The following is an 18764-nucleotide window of genomic DNA, read 5'->3' as shown; positions in this document are numbered from 1 at the left end:
ATTACATGTATTAAATAAATTAATTTAGTAAACTTTTCAGAAGGCGTAAATAAATCTGGTAAATTCATTTAACTTTAACATTTATAGATGACCAAGAGGGCTTTATTCGTGCACACTGTGTTGGTAAAGGTGCAATCTCAAAGTTTGCTTAGTCATACGCTGCAATAAATTGCTCAAAACTTCATTGCTGTCCTAAATAAATAGAAAAATGGAATGATTGGAAATACTAAATTCAGTATCCGTCGTAGTGGGTTCTTTGTATAAATACATTACGCAACCACAGAGCTCATTGGCTTGTTTGAGTACGCTGTTGGTCAATATTGCCTGTACATCGTCTTCATTGCCCCATCATACTTTGTGATATTAAAATTATTCAGCGGAAATAATAAATAATGTATAAATATAATATTTTAGGGACGATGAAGTAGAGACTTTCGAAGAAAGCTGTGCCAAAAGATCACGGTCATTAGAACAGTAAGTCTATATTTATTAAATACTAAGTGAATGCGCGGGAAACAACATTTTTTGCGGAAAAGATTTATTTTTATTTAACTTATACAACATTTACCATTGTTCTTTGTCTGACCGAGCAAAGAGAGAATTCAGTTGTTATTCTTAATTCAAACCTTTCAATAGTTATAAAGAAAATTAGACTTCATTAAAACTAATAAAGATATAACGTAAAAACTGGTGATAAAGAAAAAAATCATGGTTTTGTTTGTAGCGCACAATTAACTATTGGTAGCTGTTCATAAAAGCACGAACTCTTTAGAACTATGGTCGTGGGGAAAGATATTCCATCACACATAAATCGAAGCCATATTTTTGTGTGCATGGGTGTAAAGTCAAGCACACAGTTATTGTTAGGCGTACTCCTACAATAATGTAGCCTGTTGGATGTGTAGTTGTAATGGTTAGTGCGCATGTTTGGCAGTTCCGAGCTGGGGAAATGGAAGTTCAGAGTTCATATCCAGTTTGAAGCAGAATTTTGGTTGCTAAATTTTAATTGCTGTAGCGGATAAACATCTGACTACAGACACTGAAATATATGTACCATAAAACCTCTAATTGGACGCCACTTATATTTGAACCCCGCGTCCAACTGACCGCCACTCAGAGAAAAGGGTTAAAAATGGACTGCCACTCTCCAATTGATCGCCACCTCCAATTTGATTGCCACTTTGACATTATTTGATCTTTTTAAACCCATAATAATAACTGATCAGGAGAAAAGTGTCCACAAAATCGTATTAATAATGAGTCGTTTATATCAATATCAGTTAATTCTCTCATTGTCCATTTCCAAAGCTTTTTATTTTTTTGGTAAAATTTTGAAAGCAACACCATAGCAATAATCAATACCGGTCTCAGGCTAGTAGTAGCTCTCTGTTTATCATGGTCTTTCTATTTCGAAGTAGCCTATATCCATAAAAAATGGCTAAATTTATGATGGTAGATGAACTTTCAAAACATCGCTATAGAAATAATTACTTTCTCAGGCTAATAGTGCTTCCTTGCTTCACGCAGTTTCGGTACTTCGAAGTGCATGTACATATATAAAAACGGTTTAAATTTACGGTGGTAGATAGAACATTGAAAGCAACACCATAGAAATAACTACTTACTGTCTCAGGATAATAGCAGTTCTTTGTTTAACACGGTCCTAATACTTCGAAAGACGTGTGTATAAAAACTGGCTCACAAGCTCTGGACCAAAGGTTACGCAAGCAAACCTTTACGCGCTGAATTTGTGCTAAATACAGTGCGTAAATTTTTGCTCTGCTAAAAAAGTAGTTTGGACGCTAATATCGACTAGTCCAGCGGTGCAGAAGAATAATTGAGGCCAGAAGGTATTGTGGAAGGTATTAGACAACTAGAAGATGGTCGTTCCATTGAAAGCAACAATCAGGACGCAGCTATTCGAGCAGACGATGGAAATAATTTTGTTTAAAAAGTGCAAATTTTTGTTTCTGCATGTAATACAAGTGTGGTTCGTTTATGTCGTTTATGTTCATGAATATATATACAGTCAAACATGGATAACTCAAACTTCAAGGGACCGAGCAAAAGTGTTCGAATTATCAGAGCGTTCAAGTTATCAGAGCACTGTCACAAGTCCATATATTTACTTATTTATTAGTAGATACATGTACATATACAAACTATAATATAAATCAAAAGCACAAATGGCTTGTTTCAAATTAAATGCTTCTGATGTAAAGTTTAAAACGTTTTCATGAAAAAGTATAGAGATTTTTCTATCACTTGAGATTGGTTTGTTGTTTGAGGTGATGTTATTGCCAGGACGTTTTTCAGATTGACATTGGCAAAACTTGATCGTTGTTGAAATGCTCAAAAGAAAAGACATTTTTTTCTTTTGGGGTTTTACCCACGATCAATTTTGCCGTTTTTTCTTGAAGTTTATGCAGATTACCTTACTTTACCTGGGATTCGTTAAGAGCAACACTCCGAGGCAGTTCAATTAGAAGTTTTACGAGGTTTTACGGTACATTCTATATCACTCACGCTTTTTTAATAGATACTTATTGAATGTACACACGTATTCTGTGTTTAGGTCAAACGATGAATAGTTATTTTGTAGCTCAGACAACGTATACGTTTAATTACAAGAATTTTTAAGACGATTTAAACATTCAACATTCCGACGTTGATTCAACACGGAATCAACGTCTTCAACACGGAATCAACGTCTTCAACACGGAATCAACGTCGGAAAACTATTCATCACGGGCTAGCTGGGTTACGCCACGCACTCAAGGATTTTCGCCACGCACATACAAAACAAAAACAACATGCGATTTTTGTTTTGTATGTGCGTGGCGAAAATCCTTGCACGCATGCCCCGGCTAGCCCGTGCTATTCATCGTATCGCAATATAAATCAAATTTCACCAAACTTTTAGAAAAGTCGTTGACAAAAATATTTTGCCGATGGTGGTAATAACGACGCTTATGAATTACGAAAAGATGAAGTTTACCTCTATGGCTTTGAATAAAGTGATTTTCTAAAGCGATAACAACCGTTTCGGTAGCCGTTGGGCAAAAAAACAGTTCGAATTAACAGTGTTGAGTTCGAGTTATCTATAGCAATTTATCATTACGTGGGAACGGACCAAAGGAAATGTTCGAATTAACCATGTGTTCGAGCTATCCGTGGACGAGTTATCCATGTTTGACTGTATTTGTATCGTTTGATAAATTACTGTTGTATAACTTATAAATATTCAGATTTATGGCATGTTACTTAATAGCAATCTTGCAGCTATCTTAACACAGCTTACAATGGATCGGTGCTCATAACTCCACTTCCATTGCACACATAATGCTAGTTTGGCTGCAAACTGCACTCACTGATACGTTTGCACGTTTCAGTGAGTGCAGTTTGATCAGTTTGTTCCTACTTGATCACTTATTGAAGATGATGCTTGCTGGTGCAGTGTAAATGCTGGTGCAATGCAGAAAATTGCTCGCGTGCCAATGTTTGTAAATGGATCCAGAGAAGGTTGTACAGTAGTTTATCTTGTATGAAATGTACCCTAGAAGGAAGGTCTTTATTTACCAGTTCTTACCAGTAAATTAAACACTTGAAAATTTTCTGCCGATGTAGGTTCTTCTGTCTCTTCTACATCCTTGCTACTACCAAAGCCTTATAGCTTCACATAGTCTCGCATGAAAAACTGGAAACAAAAACACTTGATTCCAAACAAACCCGATGGACATACTGATCTCTAATGGAATATTCTTACCTCGCTCTTAATACCTCCCTTTTTTGCATTCACTTTACTCTATTACAAAAAAATCATTTTTAGTATCTGGTATAGGGGTTTTTCCTTTTTTAAATGGTGTATAATACAACAATCAATTTCACAGTGACTGCCAATGGGAGTAATTTTTGTTGGTTAGTGTGGCGACCTCTCTATTAAAACTTATATAAAAAAGTAGTGGGTGTGGCTTGTTTGTTTGGAGCCGTGCAAGCTCCGATATACGCTTTCGTTAGTCGCGAAACTCTGTGAAGTTATACAGCTCTGTACTGTTAGAATCGTATAACTCTACAAAGTCTCACGTCAGAGAACAGAAACAAAAAAAACGCTGTTCCCAAACGAACCCGATCGACATATGATCTCTGATGGAATATTCATACCTCACTCTCAAACTGCTCTTTTTTGCATTTACTTTACGTTTTTACAAAAATGTTATCAGTAGTTTTTTGTAGGAAATTTTTTTCCTTTTTTAAATGGTGGATAATACAACAATCAATTTCAGAGCAACTCCCAATGGGAGTAGTTTTGTTGATTAATGTTGCGGCCTCTCCATTATAACTTATATAAAAATAGTAGGCGTGGCCTGTTTGCTTGGAATCAAGCGAGCTCCCATACACACTTCTGTTGGTAGCGGGACTCTATGAAGCTATACGGCTCTGGCCACTACTAAATAGTTGCTTCACTTGAATGCTGATCTCGTGCATGGCCTCAAACTCCTTCAAGTCGTCAGTTCTAAGCTCCTCCTTGTATTTGCTTTAACGATTTTCTTGTTTTTAATAACAATAATCGCAATTGTTAATTGATTGAGACCAATTCCTTGATTGCGATGATTTCTTGGCAATATAAACATTATGAAAGCTTTTTTCTTATTTATGACCTTCAACTTTGTTGTCATAGAAATCATTTTTCCTTCTTTTTGTAACGTTTGTATAAGTCTCAGATTCCATAGCTAACAAATTAAATATAGATATTTGTAGTTATATACGTATGCTGAATAAAAGTTTATAACAAAATGGAGTATAACGCTAAAAATAAATATTTGCTCTTGCTTACGCAGTTTTCACAAAATTTCCCACATGGAATGCCGACCTGAGAGAAGTCGGTCATCGTGTCTCCTGTAAACGTTGTGAAAATATTTTCGGCGAACCTCATTTCGGCATCTTTATTATTTTGACAGACGTAATAAGCACACTGACTGCCAAATTTGAACTCTGGCAAAAGTTTTGTTGAATGCATATGGTGAAATAAAATTCGTATTGGTGAGGTAAAAATCTCACCGTGTTCAACTTCGTAAGGTGAAAAAATTGTATATCAGTGTAATCGTATCCTGAGGGCGCACTGTATATAATTTTTCTTTTTCTCAAAAATATATATTTGAGAAAGATGTGGCAATATACAGTAAATAATTGTACAGGCGCTATAGAAATCACAAATCCTTGATGAGTCACGTTGTAATACAAATAACTTAACAATGCTTCGGCAAAGTTACTTGAAATTTCAGCAAGGGTGTTTATATCCTTCACATAACTGGGACCAATGCCCATTTGTCAATTTATTTATCAATGTTATGTTAATGTTATCAATACGTGCCGAAGGTGCATTTCGTGTGTACGCGTAGCTAGGCCTTTACTTGAAACTGTGAGAATCTGTAGAAGTAAATCTACTTGATAATGGTTATATAACAGGCATTTCTTAGACAGTAAAAGAGTATATTATACTATACAAAGACTTGCCTGAAGGTCTCTTCATCAAAGCTTTTGTGTATTGTTACAAGTCTAAGTAGACAGCGTGTTACTTACATGAACCGTTTGTATTTTAAGAGAGAAACCTCTCGACCTCAGCCTTGCAAACCCAGGAAATGCTTTGGAGATTATACTAAAGAGCTTTGAGCTTACATCATCAGTCAGTAAGTTTAATTTCCATTTGTAAATTGAAAGTGTAGATGAAGCCGTTTAACATGGAGAAACTTACATGTTGTGAAAGGCAGAATATTGAATGTAGCCTCAGAAGCGTAACTAATACAAGCCTGAGGGTTGTACAACAGCCTTGAGGTATACATGTAATAGATTCTTAGACATGTAATGAGGCCTTTGAAGTGCAATGCAGTCTTAGGAGAGTTATATAGCCCTAGTGGTTTAGCATAGCCTTAGAAGTTTCATATAGCCTTAGAGTTTAACATAGCCTTAGATGTTTCATATAGCTTTAGTAGTTTAACATAGCCTTAGAATTGTAATATAGCCTTAGAAGTGTAATATAGCCTTAGAGTATAATGTAGTCTTTGAAGTGTTATATTGCCTTAGAGGAGCAATATAGCCTTAGAAATGTAATTTAATCCTAGAAGTGTAATACAGCCTTGGGAGGTTAATATAGCCTTAGAAGTGTAATATAGCCTTAGAAGTGTAATATAGCCTTAGAAGTGCAGTATAGCCGTCGAAGGCACATTAATACAGCCTTGGGAATGTAATATAGCCCTAAAAGTGTAATACAGCCTTGGAAATGTAATATAGCCCTAGAAGTGTAATGCAGCCTTGGGACTGCAATATACTCTTTCAAACCACCCTTTTAGTGGTTTGAAATGGCAAAAATATGTTCTCTTTCTTCCTCTATTAACTATTCCCCAAATTTAGTCGCGGTTTCACTAGTCTAACAGAGATTGTAGACTAGTTCTCTAACAATCTTAAGGCACACAACTGCTACGTATAAATTTCCTGAATCTTACTTTTTCTAGAATCCAATCAAGAAGAGGAAGGGGGAGCAGTAAAAAAAAAAAAACAGAAAGAGGGAGAACAGATAGAGGAAGAACAGATAGAGGGAGAACAGAAACAGGAAGAACAGAAGGAGGGAGAACAGATAGAGGGAGAACAGAAAGAGGAAGAACAGAAAGAGGGAGACCAGATAGAGGGAGAACAGAAACAGGAAGAACAGAAAGAGGAAGACCAGATAGAGGAGGAAGGTGATTCTGAAGAAGATTCCGCGGAAGAAAGCAGTTCTGAAGAAGAAGACGATTCTGATGAAGAAGACGATGATTCAGAGGAAGACGATTCTACGGAAGAAGATGACACTGAGGAAGACGGAGAGGAGGAAGAGGAGTGAGCATATAGACATTTTATAATTTTATTTATGGGTTTTGGTTCAGTGGTACATCTAACAAAAACATTAGTAAAAATATCATCAATTTAACTCATTAATTAATCGATATGGCTGACAAATATTACCACTGATGCTCAGTGAACTATGTATGGTAGCTCCGATAGTCAGGTATATCAATATTCTTTGTAGTCACCAAGGTCATGAAACAACCTTAACGTCAAATAACCAATCTCACTTGAACTGTTATTATGATGCGATGATCATTGTCGTGAAGATGGTTTTTTTGGCTTTATCTTTGCTCCATATATGCAACTGCCTGGACTGCAGAGGTTGTGTGCTGTTATAAATTCTCTGGATATACCTAGATATAGCTGACCGTCGTTCTTTCATAAAACCTTAATGCTATGACGAGCTATGCGCATAGTTTACTGCATTAGAGATTTCACTACTTCACAGCATGTAAGAGTTGGTGATAAACAAATGCATGAATAAAATGACGTGAATAGAACATGTGGAAGACTTGAAACACTTGAAAAGTTGTTTCAAGATATAATTTATCATGATATCATCATGATAAATCATCATGATGATCTATCATTTATCGTGATAGATCATGATATAATTTACTGACAAGTCCTAGTAACCTTGCGGTATACTTACTAGTGTTGATATTTAAATTTAGATGGAAAGAGCTCCCACTAAATCTAAAAAAAGAAGAACAATGCATAATAGAAATGAGGGAGCTCTTTGAAAAGATGGTAAGAATTCCTATAAACTTACTCAGTAATGCTGTAGCAAACCATAATATAGCATATAGTATCAATATTAGTTATAAATTTAAAGAATCGGTAGTCATTTAGAGAAGTATATTATGACATTTGTCTTTCAAATACTTAGATGTGTCTACCCTGACATACCATCATCTTAATTACCATGAACCATCTGAGCGCATTTGTGCAATGCTCTCAGTCAAATATACTGGGTATAAATATTTTGTTGTAGAATTTGTCATTATCTCTTAACACTGTTATGTTAGGTCACACTAGGAATTTCGGCCATTGTAAACATATACGTTGTTGATTTGGGAGTTTTTTTGACAATAGCTCTCTTAAATTATACTGAAGAATTGTTGAAACGTTCTTTCTCTCCCCATTTCCTTTTCCCCTCCTCACTCGCGCACTCTCTCTCTCTTTTGCCTTCTCTCTCCTTAGCCCTCTCTCTTTCTTGCCTTCTCGTCAATTTCTTCTTTTTTCCTACTCCTTTGCTCTCTGAACTCATGATTGATAGAGTTCAAAATATTTGAAGACCACAATTCCACTGAACAAATAAAACCTCTGCTAGAAGTGCGATTGCTAGATACTCTGGTCTTGGTCTGTGGTTGCTATTTAAAAATGGTGGAGAAGCTGGTCAAGCCACAGTATATGGTGACTATTTGCTCAGGATTACTCGAAGTTCTGAGCTTCATGGAGTGGATAGCCAGATGATAGTATCTGTTGACTATTCACTTCACAGTCCTCAGTTGCTTCAAGCTAACTAAATATTTTAGTAGAAACCATGAAAAGACCCTGGAAGATTAGCCTTACATCAAAAGGGAAGTTGTCTGTCCAGTAGGGAAACAACAATATCTAGAAGCTAAATTTAACCTTGCATTAAAATAACTTCATGCCATAAACTTAACTAGTTGAATGCTGTTGTGATGATAAGAATTGATGTTCAACATAGTTAAAGTTGATTACATCAATGTTAACTAGTTTAAATTTCTCTTACTATCATACAAAGAATCTCTCTTTAAATTGAAAGTTTTGAAGTTGCCTATAAAGATATCTGAAGCGTGTAAAATTGCGACGTACTTGAATTTGCCCGACCACATTTTTCATAGCCTTGGGTCATCGAATGGTCTAGTAACTGGATTATTTTATTTACACCACAATTATAATAGTGGCAATAATGGTTATTGTTTGATACCATTTCAACATCTAGCTAGTCTAAATGTTTAGTTTGTGATAACTTCACACAGACAGAATGTTCTAGAAACTACATGTACATTAGATTTTTCTTTTTATTTTAGAATATCGGAACTGCCCTGAAACAAAGAAAAAATGTACGTTCACTATAAGTACAGTATCTATATATATTAATCTCAACGTTTATCTTTTGTTTTCTGCCGTCGCTGTGTTCAGCAATAGCGACTAAATCTCTGCAATGAAAGCTCCCCACCGTAATGGAATTCAACTAGCGTATGCAAGCATGCAATAACGTGCACCTAACCACAAGGCTAAGCCGTTCGTGTCTGATTTAGCACATTTATAGTTTCCTTATCGCGATTAAAGCTAAATATGTACGTTTTAATATGAATTAGAATTATCTTTTGCGTTTTTTCGCTTTTTGAAACTTTTTAAAAGCCGTTTCAAAATCTGTTATTCACTTTTCTTAGTAATTTTCAATTGTGAGTTTAAATTTCTAATGTTCCGTTGCAGTGCAACTGTAACATTTTCAATCTTCCATTTCTGGTTATTGCAAAGGGCAAGTGCTAGAAATTGTAGAACTAAAAACTGTTCACGTGGACATTGTTGAATAGGAATTGCCTCTCATTCTTTTTTGGTTCTGTCAGACAAAGTACCCTCAGGTGCTTCACGGATGCACATAATTTCGTTATCTCATTTTTACGTTTGTGCCAGGATTGATTATCCAAAAGTACCAGTATAGTTGTATTCAAAATTTTTACAGATTGCTTCCGCAGCAAAACTAACCTTTTTTTATAGACACATTTTTATGTGATCTTTATTATTATTAATTCAATGTATTCATGATTTTTATTTTTTTTAGTTTGTTTAATTGCGTAGGTATCAATTCCCTTTTTATTGTGACCACTGTAACAAACCATACTTTATCTACCATTACTTGCTAATTATTTCACATTTAACCTCCTTTACAGTTTTTTTACTGTAGTTTTTCTCTTAATTCATTTGAACTGCGCAAAACACTGTACTCATGACGTAAAGTTTAAAAGTTATGATGGTAAATGTTGTATATGTTAAATACAAGTCAATTTTCTGTGAAAAGACTTATATTACACAGGCAATGCCAGGCATTTAGTATTAAATAAAATCAGCCCTTTCTTGGATATAGTCTATATTAGTGGTTGTATAGTTGGAAATTCTCACCATGTTTCACTGTTCATAATTAGCTATTCTATACTGTATTAGCAAGCCACTGTTCTGTTGTTGTAAGAAAGTTTGAATTGCAACTTTGTTAAAAAGTTGCATCTGTAGTTTCTGAGATTCTAATAATCAGATTAGTAGATTTTATGATAACCCTGTAGTTGTTGAGAGTTTCATTTACACTTTTTATCTATTAATCTACCTGCATGTGAGTCTTCGCTAGTACTAAATAAGTACATTGCTTCTTGTCATATGTGTTGCAGACTGCATCATGTATATAGTAAAATTACCTTTAATGTTTGAAATTCCAAATAGCTTGCTGAATTTTATTATGATTTTTAATAAACCACGTTTGAGTAGATCAAAGAAATAGAATTCTCCATTTTAGAAGATTGAGAAACATTGGAAAGCCCGCTTAATTAGCTTTTATAGCAGGTTGTATGTCTTAATGCATAGACAGCAGTAATATGCACAGCAAATGAACTCTAAACTTCAATTGTGGAATGGCAAACCAGAGGAGACAAATCCAACTTATACCTTGTGGCGATCAGTTGCTAACCGATACTAGTAAACATGGTTCACATCTTTAATGTTATCCTTTTATCAGTAGTCACAAACATTAATAGAAGGCAAAAAGACGACCTCCTCAATTTGTTGTTTAGACTATTGTGTTAGACCTTTAGGAGTTGAATATCATCCGTGCCCTCTTTTTTAGGTGAAACCTTGGTGGAGAGTTCCTAGTATAATAAAAACCTTGAAAGCAAGTAGAGATGGTTAGACCACAGATTCAATAGATTGCATAATGGAAGTTTGACCGTTTGCCGATAACGCCAGTCATGAGAGGGAAAATGCCAGTTGGGTAAGGAGAGAAGATGCGAGTCGAGTAAGTAGAGTGAAAAAAGAAGATTTGACGAGAAGAGGGAAGATTTGGAGAGAAAATTTAAATTTGAGGAGTAGTTCATTCCATTTATGGCTAAAAATAGTTAGTCAAATGGAAATATAATTTGCTGGATAATCTATTATGTGTGTCTCCAATAGATATGTCCCATGAAAGGTGAATGAGCTAACCAGACGTATAAATGCTGGTGTTTCACGAACTATTTAATGAGGGAACTGTGAAACTATCAGATCCAACACCATAAATGACCATATTCCGGCAGTCGTACCCGCCTTCTCTCAGCCAGAAGGGATGAATGTCTGGAGGCTTCATTGACACGTGCCTGTCACAACCGCGGATAGAGAGCTTGGAGAAAATATTTACAAGATGAGTGTAAAGGAAATAGCATATGATGATGAAACAGCATGATCAGAGCAAAGCTGCATAGCTGATGAAACTCGGTTAACTTTCTGAGTTTCCAAATCGATGTCGCATATCATTTTTTGAGTAGGACAATGAGCTGTTTCCTACCTGTAAATAAATAACTACCTTATTTGTTGCAAGTTACTTGCACTTCCTGTAAGTATAGAATATTAGAATACTTCTTGTATTATTTCATTTCATTATTTCATAATATATATGTTATGTATATATAAAAGCATCTGCGCATTCATAATATATATTATATAAATATATACTGCCATCCCTTTGCATATATATCATCATCAACAGTACTTTCAATTACACAAACAAATGGCTATGCACACCTTCGTGGATGTTCTGTTTCTGCACAGAAGCAATTAAATAGAGTATTAAATTAGAGGAATGGTTTATTGCACACTCCAGAGACAACTGATTTGATAACAGAAAACCCAAGTATTTATATGTTTGGTCATAGAAAAGCTTTGTAAAAAGCTACAAGCATTATTAATAGCTATAATGAGACAGTACTATATAATATTAGCTTGTATAAAACTTTAGCTAAAAAGCATAATGTTTGTTGGCAAAGTACCAGTAATACTTGGCACTTGCATGACACCTCCTCACTAAGCTAAAGGTTCTTTCTGGTTCTCTTAGACCTTCGGGGTTTGTCTCTGCTATACTCATCTCCATCAGGTAGACGAGGGTTGCGTGGTCTTCTTCTAGACGGAGGTTGCTCTGTTACAGTTGTAGGGGCTGGTAGTTGCAGTTTTGTCTCCTCTGTTATATCAGGTTTATCTCCAGGGTCTTGATCTTCTTCTGTTGAGTATCTTGGTCTGAGTTGTTCAACATGTCTTCTCCAAGTAGGTCCCTTTGGTACCACTTTGACATTGAGACTACGAGTTCCATATATCTTAGTAACAATGGCTGGAACCCATCTAGGTTGTCTGTTGCGTCTAGGTCCATGATACAAGACATAGCATGGTGCTCCAAGATTGTAGCTGTGTATCTTGCTAACTGTCTTTTCTGCCGATCGGTTGACTTCTCTGGATTGATGAAACTGTGCTATGTGTGCGGGTGATGGCAATAGGGTGTCAATCTTGCATCTCATCTGTCTTCCATTCAGCAGCTGACTGGGAGAGTATCCTGTAGGAAGTGGAGTCCTTCTATAGTGCATCAGGAACTGTTGTAGTGCAGATTTAGGTGAGAGTGACGATTTCTTCATGGCTTGTTTGAAGGATTGTACTAGTCTTTCAGCTGCGCCATTTGTAGCTGGATGGTAGGGTGCTCCAGTGAGGTGAACAATGCTTCTCTCTTGACACCACTGCTGAAACTCTCCTGAGGTGAAGCTGGTAGCATTGTCAGTGACTATGGTGTGAGGGTATCCAAAGTGTGCGAATATCTCCTCTAAGATGTCTGTGGTAGCTCTGGTAGAAGTAGATGACGTCCTGTGTATGCATGGATACTTTGAGTAGGCATCTATCATCACTAGCCATTGGCTGCCCATGAAGTTCACTGCATGATCTAGGTGAAGACGACTCCATGGCTTCTCAGGTAGCATCCAGGGATGTATAGGATACTTCTGTGGAAGCTTCTGGTGTTCAGCACAGGCAGTGCACTGTCGGCTTGTCTCCTCTATATCAGAGTCAATGCGAGGCCAATAGACAGCAGTTCGAGCTAGCTTCTTCATTCTTTCCATTCCAAAGTGTCCAAGGTAAAGGATCTTTAATACTTCCTGTTGTAACTTGACAGGAATGACTACTCTGTTGCCATATAGAAGACAACCTTCAGTGATAGAAAGTGAATCTGAGATCTTGTGGAAGAGTGACAGCTGAGTCTCCTTCATCTCTTTGTTACCAGGCCATCCTTCTGCTGTGTAGCGCATTACTGTGGCTAGTGTTGAGTCTTTCTTTGTCTCCTTTGCTAGAACATTGTAGTCTGTAGAGTTGAGCTGTTGTCCAATAGTGTGAATAGTGTATACTGTATCAACATCATCCTCATCTTCTCTTGCATCAAACTCTTTATCATGTCCAACTGGCAGTCTTGAGAGGACATCTGCATTTTGATGATGCTGGGTAGATCTGTATTCTATGGTGTAGTCATACTGATTTAGTACCAGTGCCCATCTTGCTAGTCTGTTGGCTGCTAGAGCTGGAACTCCTTTGGTAGGTCCTAGAAGTGTGAGAAGAGGTCTGTGGTCAGTTACCAAGATAAACCGTCGACCATACAGGTACTGGTGATACTTCTTTAGAGCAAATATGATTGAGAGAGCTTCTTTTTGTATTTGTCCATATTTCCTCTGTGTGCTGGTCATTGTTTTTGAAACATTGGCTATTGGTCTCTCACTTCCATCAGGATAACGATGAAATAGTACAGCTCCCAGTCCAGTTTCTGAAGCATCACATGAGATTCCAATGTCAAGATCTGGGTTGAAGTGTGCTAAGACACTATTAGTTGATAGCATATCTTTCAGTTTGTTGAAGCTCTTTTCTTGTTCAGTGCCCCACTTCCAGGTCTCTCCTTTGCGTGTCAGTTTGTGCAATGGTCCTGTGAGTTGTGACAGATTGGGTATGAACTTGCTGTAGAATTGTGTAGCTCCTAAGAAAGATCTTAGCTGAGTTAAGTCTGTTGGGACTGGCATCTGTTGTACTGCATCTGCCTTCTTTCCTTTAGTGATTCCCTTTGAAGTGAGTTTGTGTCCCAGATACTCTACTGTAGGTTGAGCAAAACAGCACTTGTCTTTTCTACATCTGAGCCCTCTTTCTTCTAATCTTTGAAGAAGTCGACGTAAGTTTTGTAGATGGCTCTCTGCATTGGCTCCACTCACTAGTATATCATCTAGGTATACTGCTACTCCTGGGAGGTCTTGTGTCAGTTGCTCCATGATTTCTTGAAAATACCCTGGTGCTGAGCTTATGCCAAAGGGCAACCTCTTCTGTAGTAGTACTCCTCGGTGTGTTGATAGTGCTAGTCGTCGTTGACTTTCTGGTGCCAACAATATTTGATTGTAGGCATCTGCTAAATCAATCTTTGTGTAGCAATAGCCTCCACCTAGTTTTCTGATTAGATCTTCTGGTAGTGGGATAGGTTTCCTATGTGTTTCTAGCTGATTATTGATAGTCTTGGAGTAGTCTCCACATACTCTGATCTTCCCTGCAGCTTGACCTGTTGTAGATTTGCGTACAGGTACAACTGGTGTTCCATACTGGTTGAATTGAGTTGGTTCCCATATGCCTTTAGCTACACCTGCTTCGTATGCTTGGTTGAGCTCTTCTGTCAAGGCAATAGGAACTGGTCTGGGTCGGCAGAAGACTGGCTTTGTTGAAGGTTTGAAGTTTATCTCTAGTTCAAAGTTCTTGAGACATCCTAGCTCGTCTTTGAATATTTCTGGAAATTCTTTGCACATCTCCTTACACTTGATTTGTAACCTCCCATCTGGCTGGTTCTCTGTGATTGTTGATACAAGTTTCTGTTGTAGCTTGTCATCAATAGAGATGCCTAGTTGCTGTTTAGCCGTTCTTCCTAGTAGGTTGAGATCTTGTACAGCACTAATCACAAATGGTAGTCTGACTTCTTTCTGTGCATCCAATTGGGCAGTTAGCTCACATCTGCCAAGCGTCTCTATGAGATGTCCTGAGGCTGATTTGTAGTTAACTGTAGTAGGTTTTAGGTTTGGCTTTCCTAGCTTCTCCCATATTGATTTACAGATGAAGTTGTCACATGCTCCAGTGTCCAGTTCAAGTGTGAAGTTGTCTCCCTCCAGTTTGATGTTTTCAGCAAGTTTCACCATCTTGGTTGATGTGCATTCTATCATCTTTACTGGTTTTTCTGCTGCAGATGATTTCTTTTTCTTGCATGCTCTTTCTATGTGACCTTGTTTAGAACAAAAGTTGCAGGTGGCTGCTTTGAATCTGCAGTCATCCGCTGTATGGTTAGTTCGGTCACATCTGTAGCATAGCTTTCCTTCCTTCTGCTTGTCAGGTGTAGAGTTGTTTTTCTGGATTGGTTTGTATCTTGATTTCTGTTGAGCAACCTTGTTGACTTTAGACGAGTTTCCATAAACTGTCTCTTTGGCAACTTTAGCTGCTTCTTCTGTTTCCTGTGCTACCTGTATAGCTTTGTTGAAGTTGAGTTCATTGTCCTTGACCTTGAAGAGAGATTTGAGAACTGCTTCATTGTTTACAGAGCAGATAAATCTTGTTCTGAGAGCCTCATCTAATGGATCTGTAATGTCTATGAAGGCACATGTAGTTGCATCTTGACGAATTCTGGCAGCTAACTCTTGAATAGTTTCTCCAGGTTTCCTCTGCATGTCATTCCAATACTTGTAACGCTCTCTAACAATGAAGCGCTTAGGGTCATACTGGTCTTTGAGAAATTCCAGTATTTCATCCATGTTGAGGTCGTTGATTTGCTTGGGTGTTGAAAGCTGAGCTGCCATATTACTAAGCTGCTTGTAGAGTGTAGGCTGTTGGTTGGTGAGAAAAGTGCCAGCAATCTTGTCTTGATGAATAGAATTTGCTGCAATGAATGTGTTGAATCTGTCTATGTAATCTGTTAGTAGCTCTGCTGTTGGGTCAAAACCTGGGAAGGCTGGAACAGCGGTTGCAGCTGTTTCTTGTTTCCGTTGTAGGTTTTGTAGTAGTAGCTCCATCAGTTTCTTATTCTCCTCCATTCTTTCATCTTGCTGACGTCTGTATTCCTCTTGTTGCTGCTTGAACTCCTCATGCTGCTGTTGTCTATGCTCTTTTTGCTGCTTTCTCTGCTCCTCTTGCTGCTTCTGCAATAGCTTGATCAGGTCTGCTACTTCTGCCATTGTAGTGGTGCAATTTTGAACCGTTACTCTTGTAATAAACTAGAACTCTTTGTATCGATTTTATCAATGATAAAATCTGAACAAAACTCTTTGTAACTGTTCAAAAGAGAAATCCTTGTCGCCAATTAGCTTCTGTTATGTTTCTGCACAGAAGCAATTAAATAGAGTATTAAATTAGAGGAATGGTTTATTGCACACTCCAGAGACAACTGATTTGATAACAGAAAACCCAAGTATTTATATGTTTGGTCATAGAAAAGCTTTGTAAAAAGCTACAAGCATTATTAATAGCTATAATGAGACAGTACTATATAATATTAGCTTGTATAAAGCTTTAGCTAAAAAGCATAATGTTTGTTGGCAAAGTACCAGTAATACTTGGCACTTGCATGACAGTGGAGCAGACAAGAATTTGACAAAATGAAACAATCATACAAAGATGCACTCATACCAAATGGTTATGACCACTATTGCATGCTTGGGTTGGTGGTTAAAACCACCAACCTTAATCAGCAACAGAAACAAACACAAAAACACAGTTGAGAACACGAAACAATTTGGTACATCTCCCCATTTAGCTCAATTGTTGTAACCAACATATGAAAGAAATAATTTCAAATAGTTGCCAGATATTTTCACACAGAACACCCTTGCACAAAATCTTCGATAAAAATGCTGAAAAGTAGCCATTCATGCCAAATATGGAAAACATAATAAATACAACAATAAACTAGCCCAACGAAAACAATAATCTCAATGCTCAATAGATAACAAGTACACCACCAAAAACAGAATTTATGAGCCCGAAGTAATAAATGAAACACATGAAACTTGAATCATACATTGGAATGTGCGCAACAGAATTCAAATCCAGATACAACAATCACAAAACTTCCTCCAATCAGAAAATTAAATAAAACCCAACATAACTTGGTAAAAACATGCCTAATTGGAATGACATCAATGAAAACTTTGAGATAAATTAGAAAATAAAACGCTCATGGCCAACATGACAACAACAGAACAAAACGCTGCAACTTATGTCTATTAGAATAATACAACCCCTCACTGTTGTATTACGAAATTTGTGAAGCCCAGGCTATACTGGCCTCTGAAGTCGAAGCCGTTGCGGTTGATCACGGCAGTGATGGTGAGTAGATAAAACTAATGGATTAGTTAGCATTAGACGGTCTAGGGCAGTATATAAGCAAAGGGAAAAAAGACAGCTCTTATTAAGTCACAACTGATCAAAGTAAACATAACTTCATACAACATGGCACAGCTTATGAAACTTTGACTTTTAACTTGCGATTGTTAACGAATGAGTGCGAATACTGGAGTTGAAGTGAGTTTAACGATTGATGGTACCTCAAGGCGAGTTGTCGAAGCTGTGAGGTGACAAAGTGGTGAAGTGTTGTGATTGGAGAGATACAGATGAGCATTTAAATTTAATATTTGTTAAAGGTTGACTTGCAACAAAATTCACATTACAGTTATTTGGTATCATAAGATTCACCATGTCTTACTCTGTTGTGTTGTAGGTGCAAAATATATGGGAATGTGATTACAAGCTCTTAAAAGCTAAAAAATGAACAGTTAATCGCAGCCACAACAGACCGCCGTAGTTTGGATTCGCTTTCCAAAACGGCTCAAATGGGATGTAGTTGTTACAGGATGGTTTCTGTTTACACTTTCATGCAATCTCATTAGTCGAAATATTTTCACACATATACTTCACACATTCGATAAAACCATGTCTATTGTTATTACGCGTCTATTTTATCGTCATTGTAATGGTGTCACTTTTAGCACCGATATCTTTTAACTTACTGTAAAACATTGTTAAACTTTTTAACCTTAGCTCGAAGGAGTACATATCATTGTCTGATAATCATGACGAGCCTGTTGGTCACCTGTGATAATCGAAAAGTGCTGCAAAAATTATTTTCGAAGTATTGGGTCACATGATCAGATTACGACTTGACGATTAGTCCAAGCCGAAACAAAACTGTAAAGTAGCGAGCATCTGTATTTAATACAGGGTTTTCGGTAAATCCTGAAGTGTTTGTCATAAACTAATTCTACGCTAAGTTTATATTGAGCTTTTTATTGGCCTTTCAATTCACGTGAAAACATCACGTGACAAGACGATAACCAAACTGTAATGATTACGTCAGATCAATAAGGAGATTCCAATCTACGGCGGCTTTTCGTTTTTGAGCTTTTAAGAGCTTGTAATCACATTTCCCCGTATTTGGCACCTAAAACACAACAGAGTAAGACATGGCGAATCTTTTGATACCAAATAACTGTAATGTCAATTTTGTTGCAAGTCAACCTTTAAGTGGTTGCAGAAGGTTAGAATTAAATATGAGAACAGAGGGGCGGTGTAGAGTGAATTAGGTTTGTGGTGTAGAGCAAATTGTGTTGCGATGGTGTAGAAAATGGAGTTCAGTTATCCAAAGCTGGTGATTGGTGAGCACATTGATGGCTCATGGAAGAGATTTGTAGAGGAGATGAATTTGTGTACCGAGGGTGCAGTTGAAGGGAGGTTATGAAGGTGAAGTTGGTAATAAAAATCCTATTATGAGGGGTGGAACTAAGTTGGTACCTCTACTG

General features: G+C 37.1%; 1 protein-coding gene across 1 annotated transcript; it reads left to right on the top strand.

The window, feature by feature from the left end:
* Positions 1 to 4857: 4857 nt before the first annotated feature.
* LOC137407075 (major centromere autoantigen B-like) lies at positions 4858 to 6874 on the top strand. Its single transcript, XM_068093681.1, has 3 exons — positions 4858 to 4898; positions 5602 to 5687; positions 6510 to 6874. The coding sequence occupies exons 1-3, from the start codon at positions 4858 to 4860 to the stop codon at positions 6872 to 6874; spliced, it is 492 nt and encodes a 163-aa protein (XP_067949782.1).
* Positions 6875 to 18764: the final 11890 nt, after the last annotated feature.

This window comes from Watersipora subatra, chromosome 10 (genome assembly GCF_963576615.1).
Source record: "Watersipora subatra chromosome 10, tzWatSuba1.1, whole genome shotgun sequence".
NCBI lineage: Eukaryota > Metazoa > Bryozoa > Gymnolaemata > Cheilostomatida > Watersiporidae > Watersipora > Watersipora subatra.
Note: the sequence above shows the minus strand (reverse complement) of the source record. Positions and strands in the feature narration are given on the sequence as shown.

Excerpts from the sequence above, each read along its gene's own strand:
- LOC137407075 (XM_068093681.1), top strand. The coding sequence starts at position 4,858 with ATGGAATGCCGACCTGAGAGAAGTCGGTCATCGTGTCTCCT. Across the intron at positions 4,899-5,601 it reads AGTCGGTCATCGTGTCTCCT|AGAGAAACCTCTCGACCTCA; the intron begins GTAAACGTTGTG and ends TTGTATTTTAAG. Across the intron at positions 5,688-6,509 it reads TGAGCTTACATCATCAGTCA|AATCCAATCAAGAAGAGGAA; the intron begins GTAAGTTTAATT and ends TACTTTTTCTAG.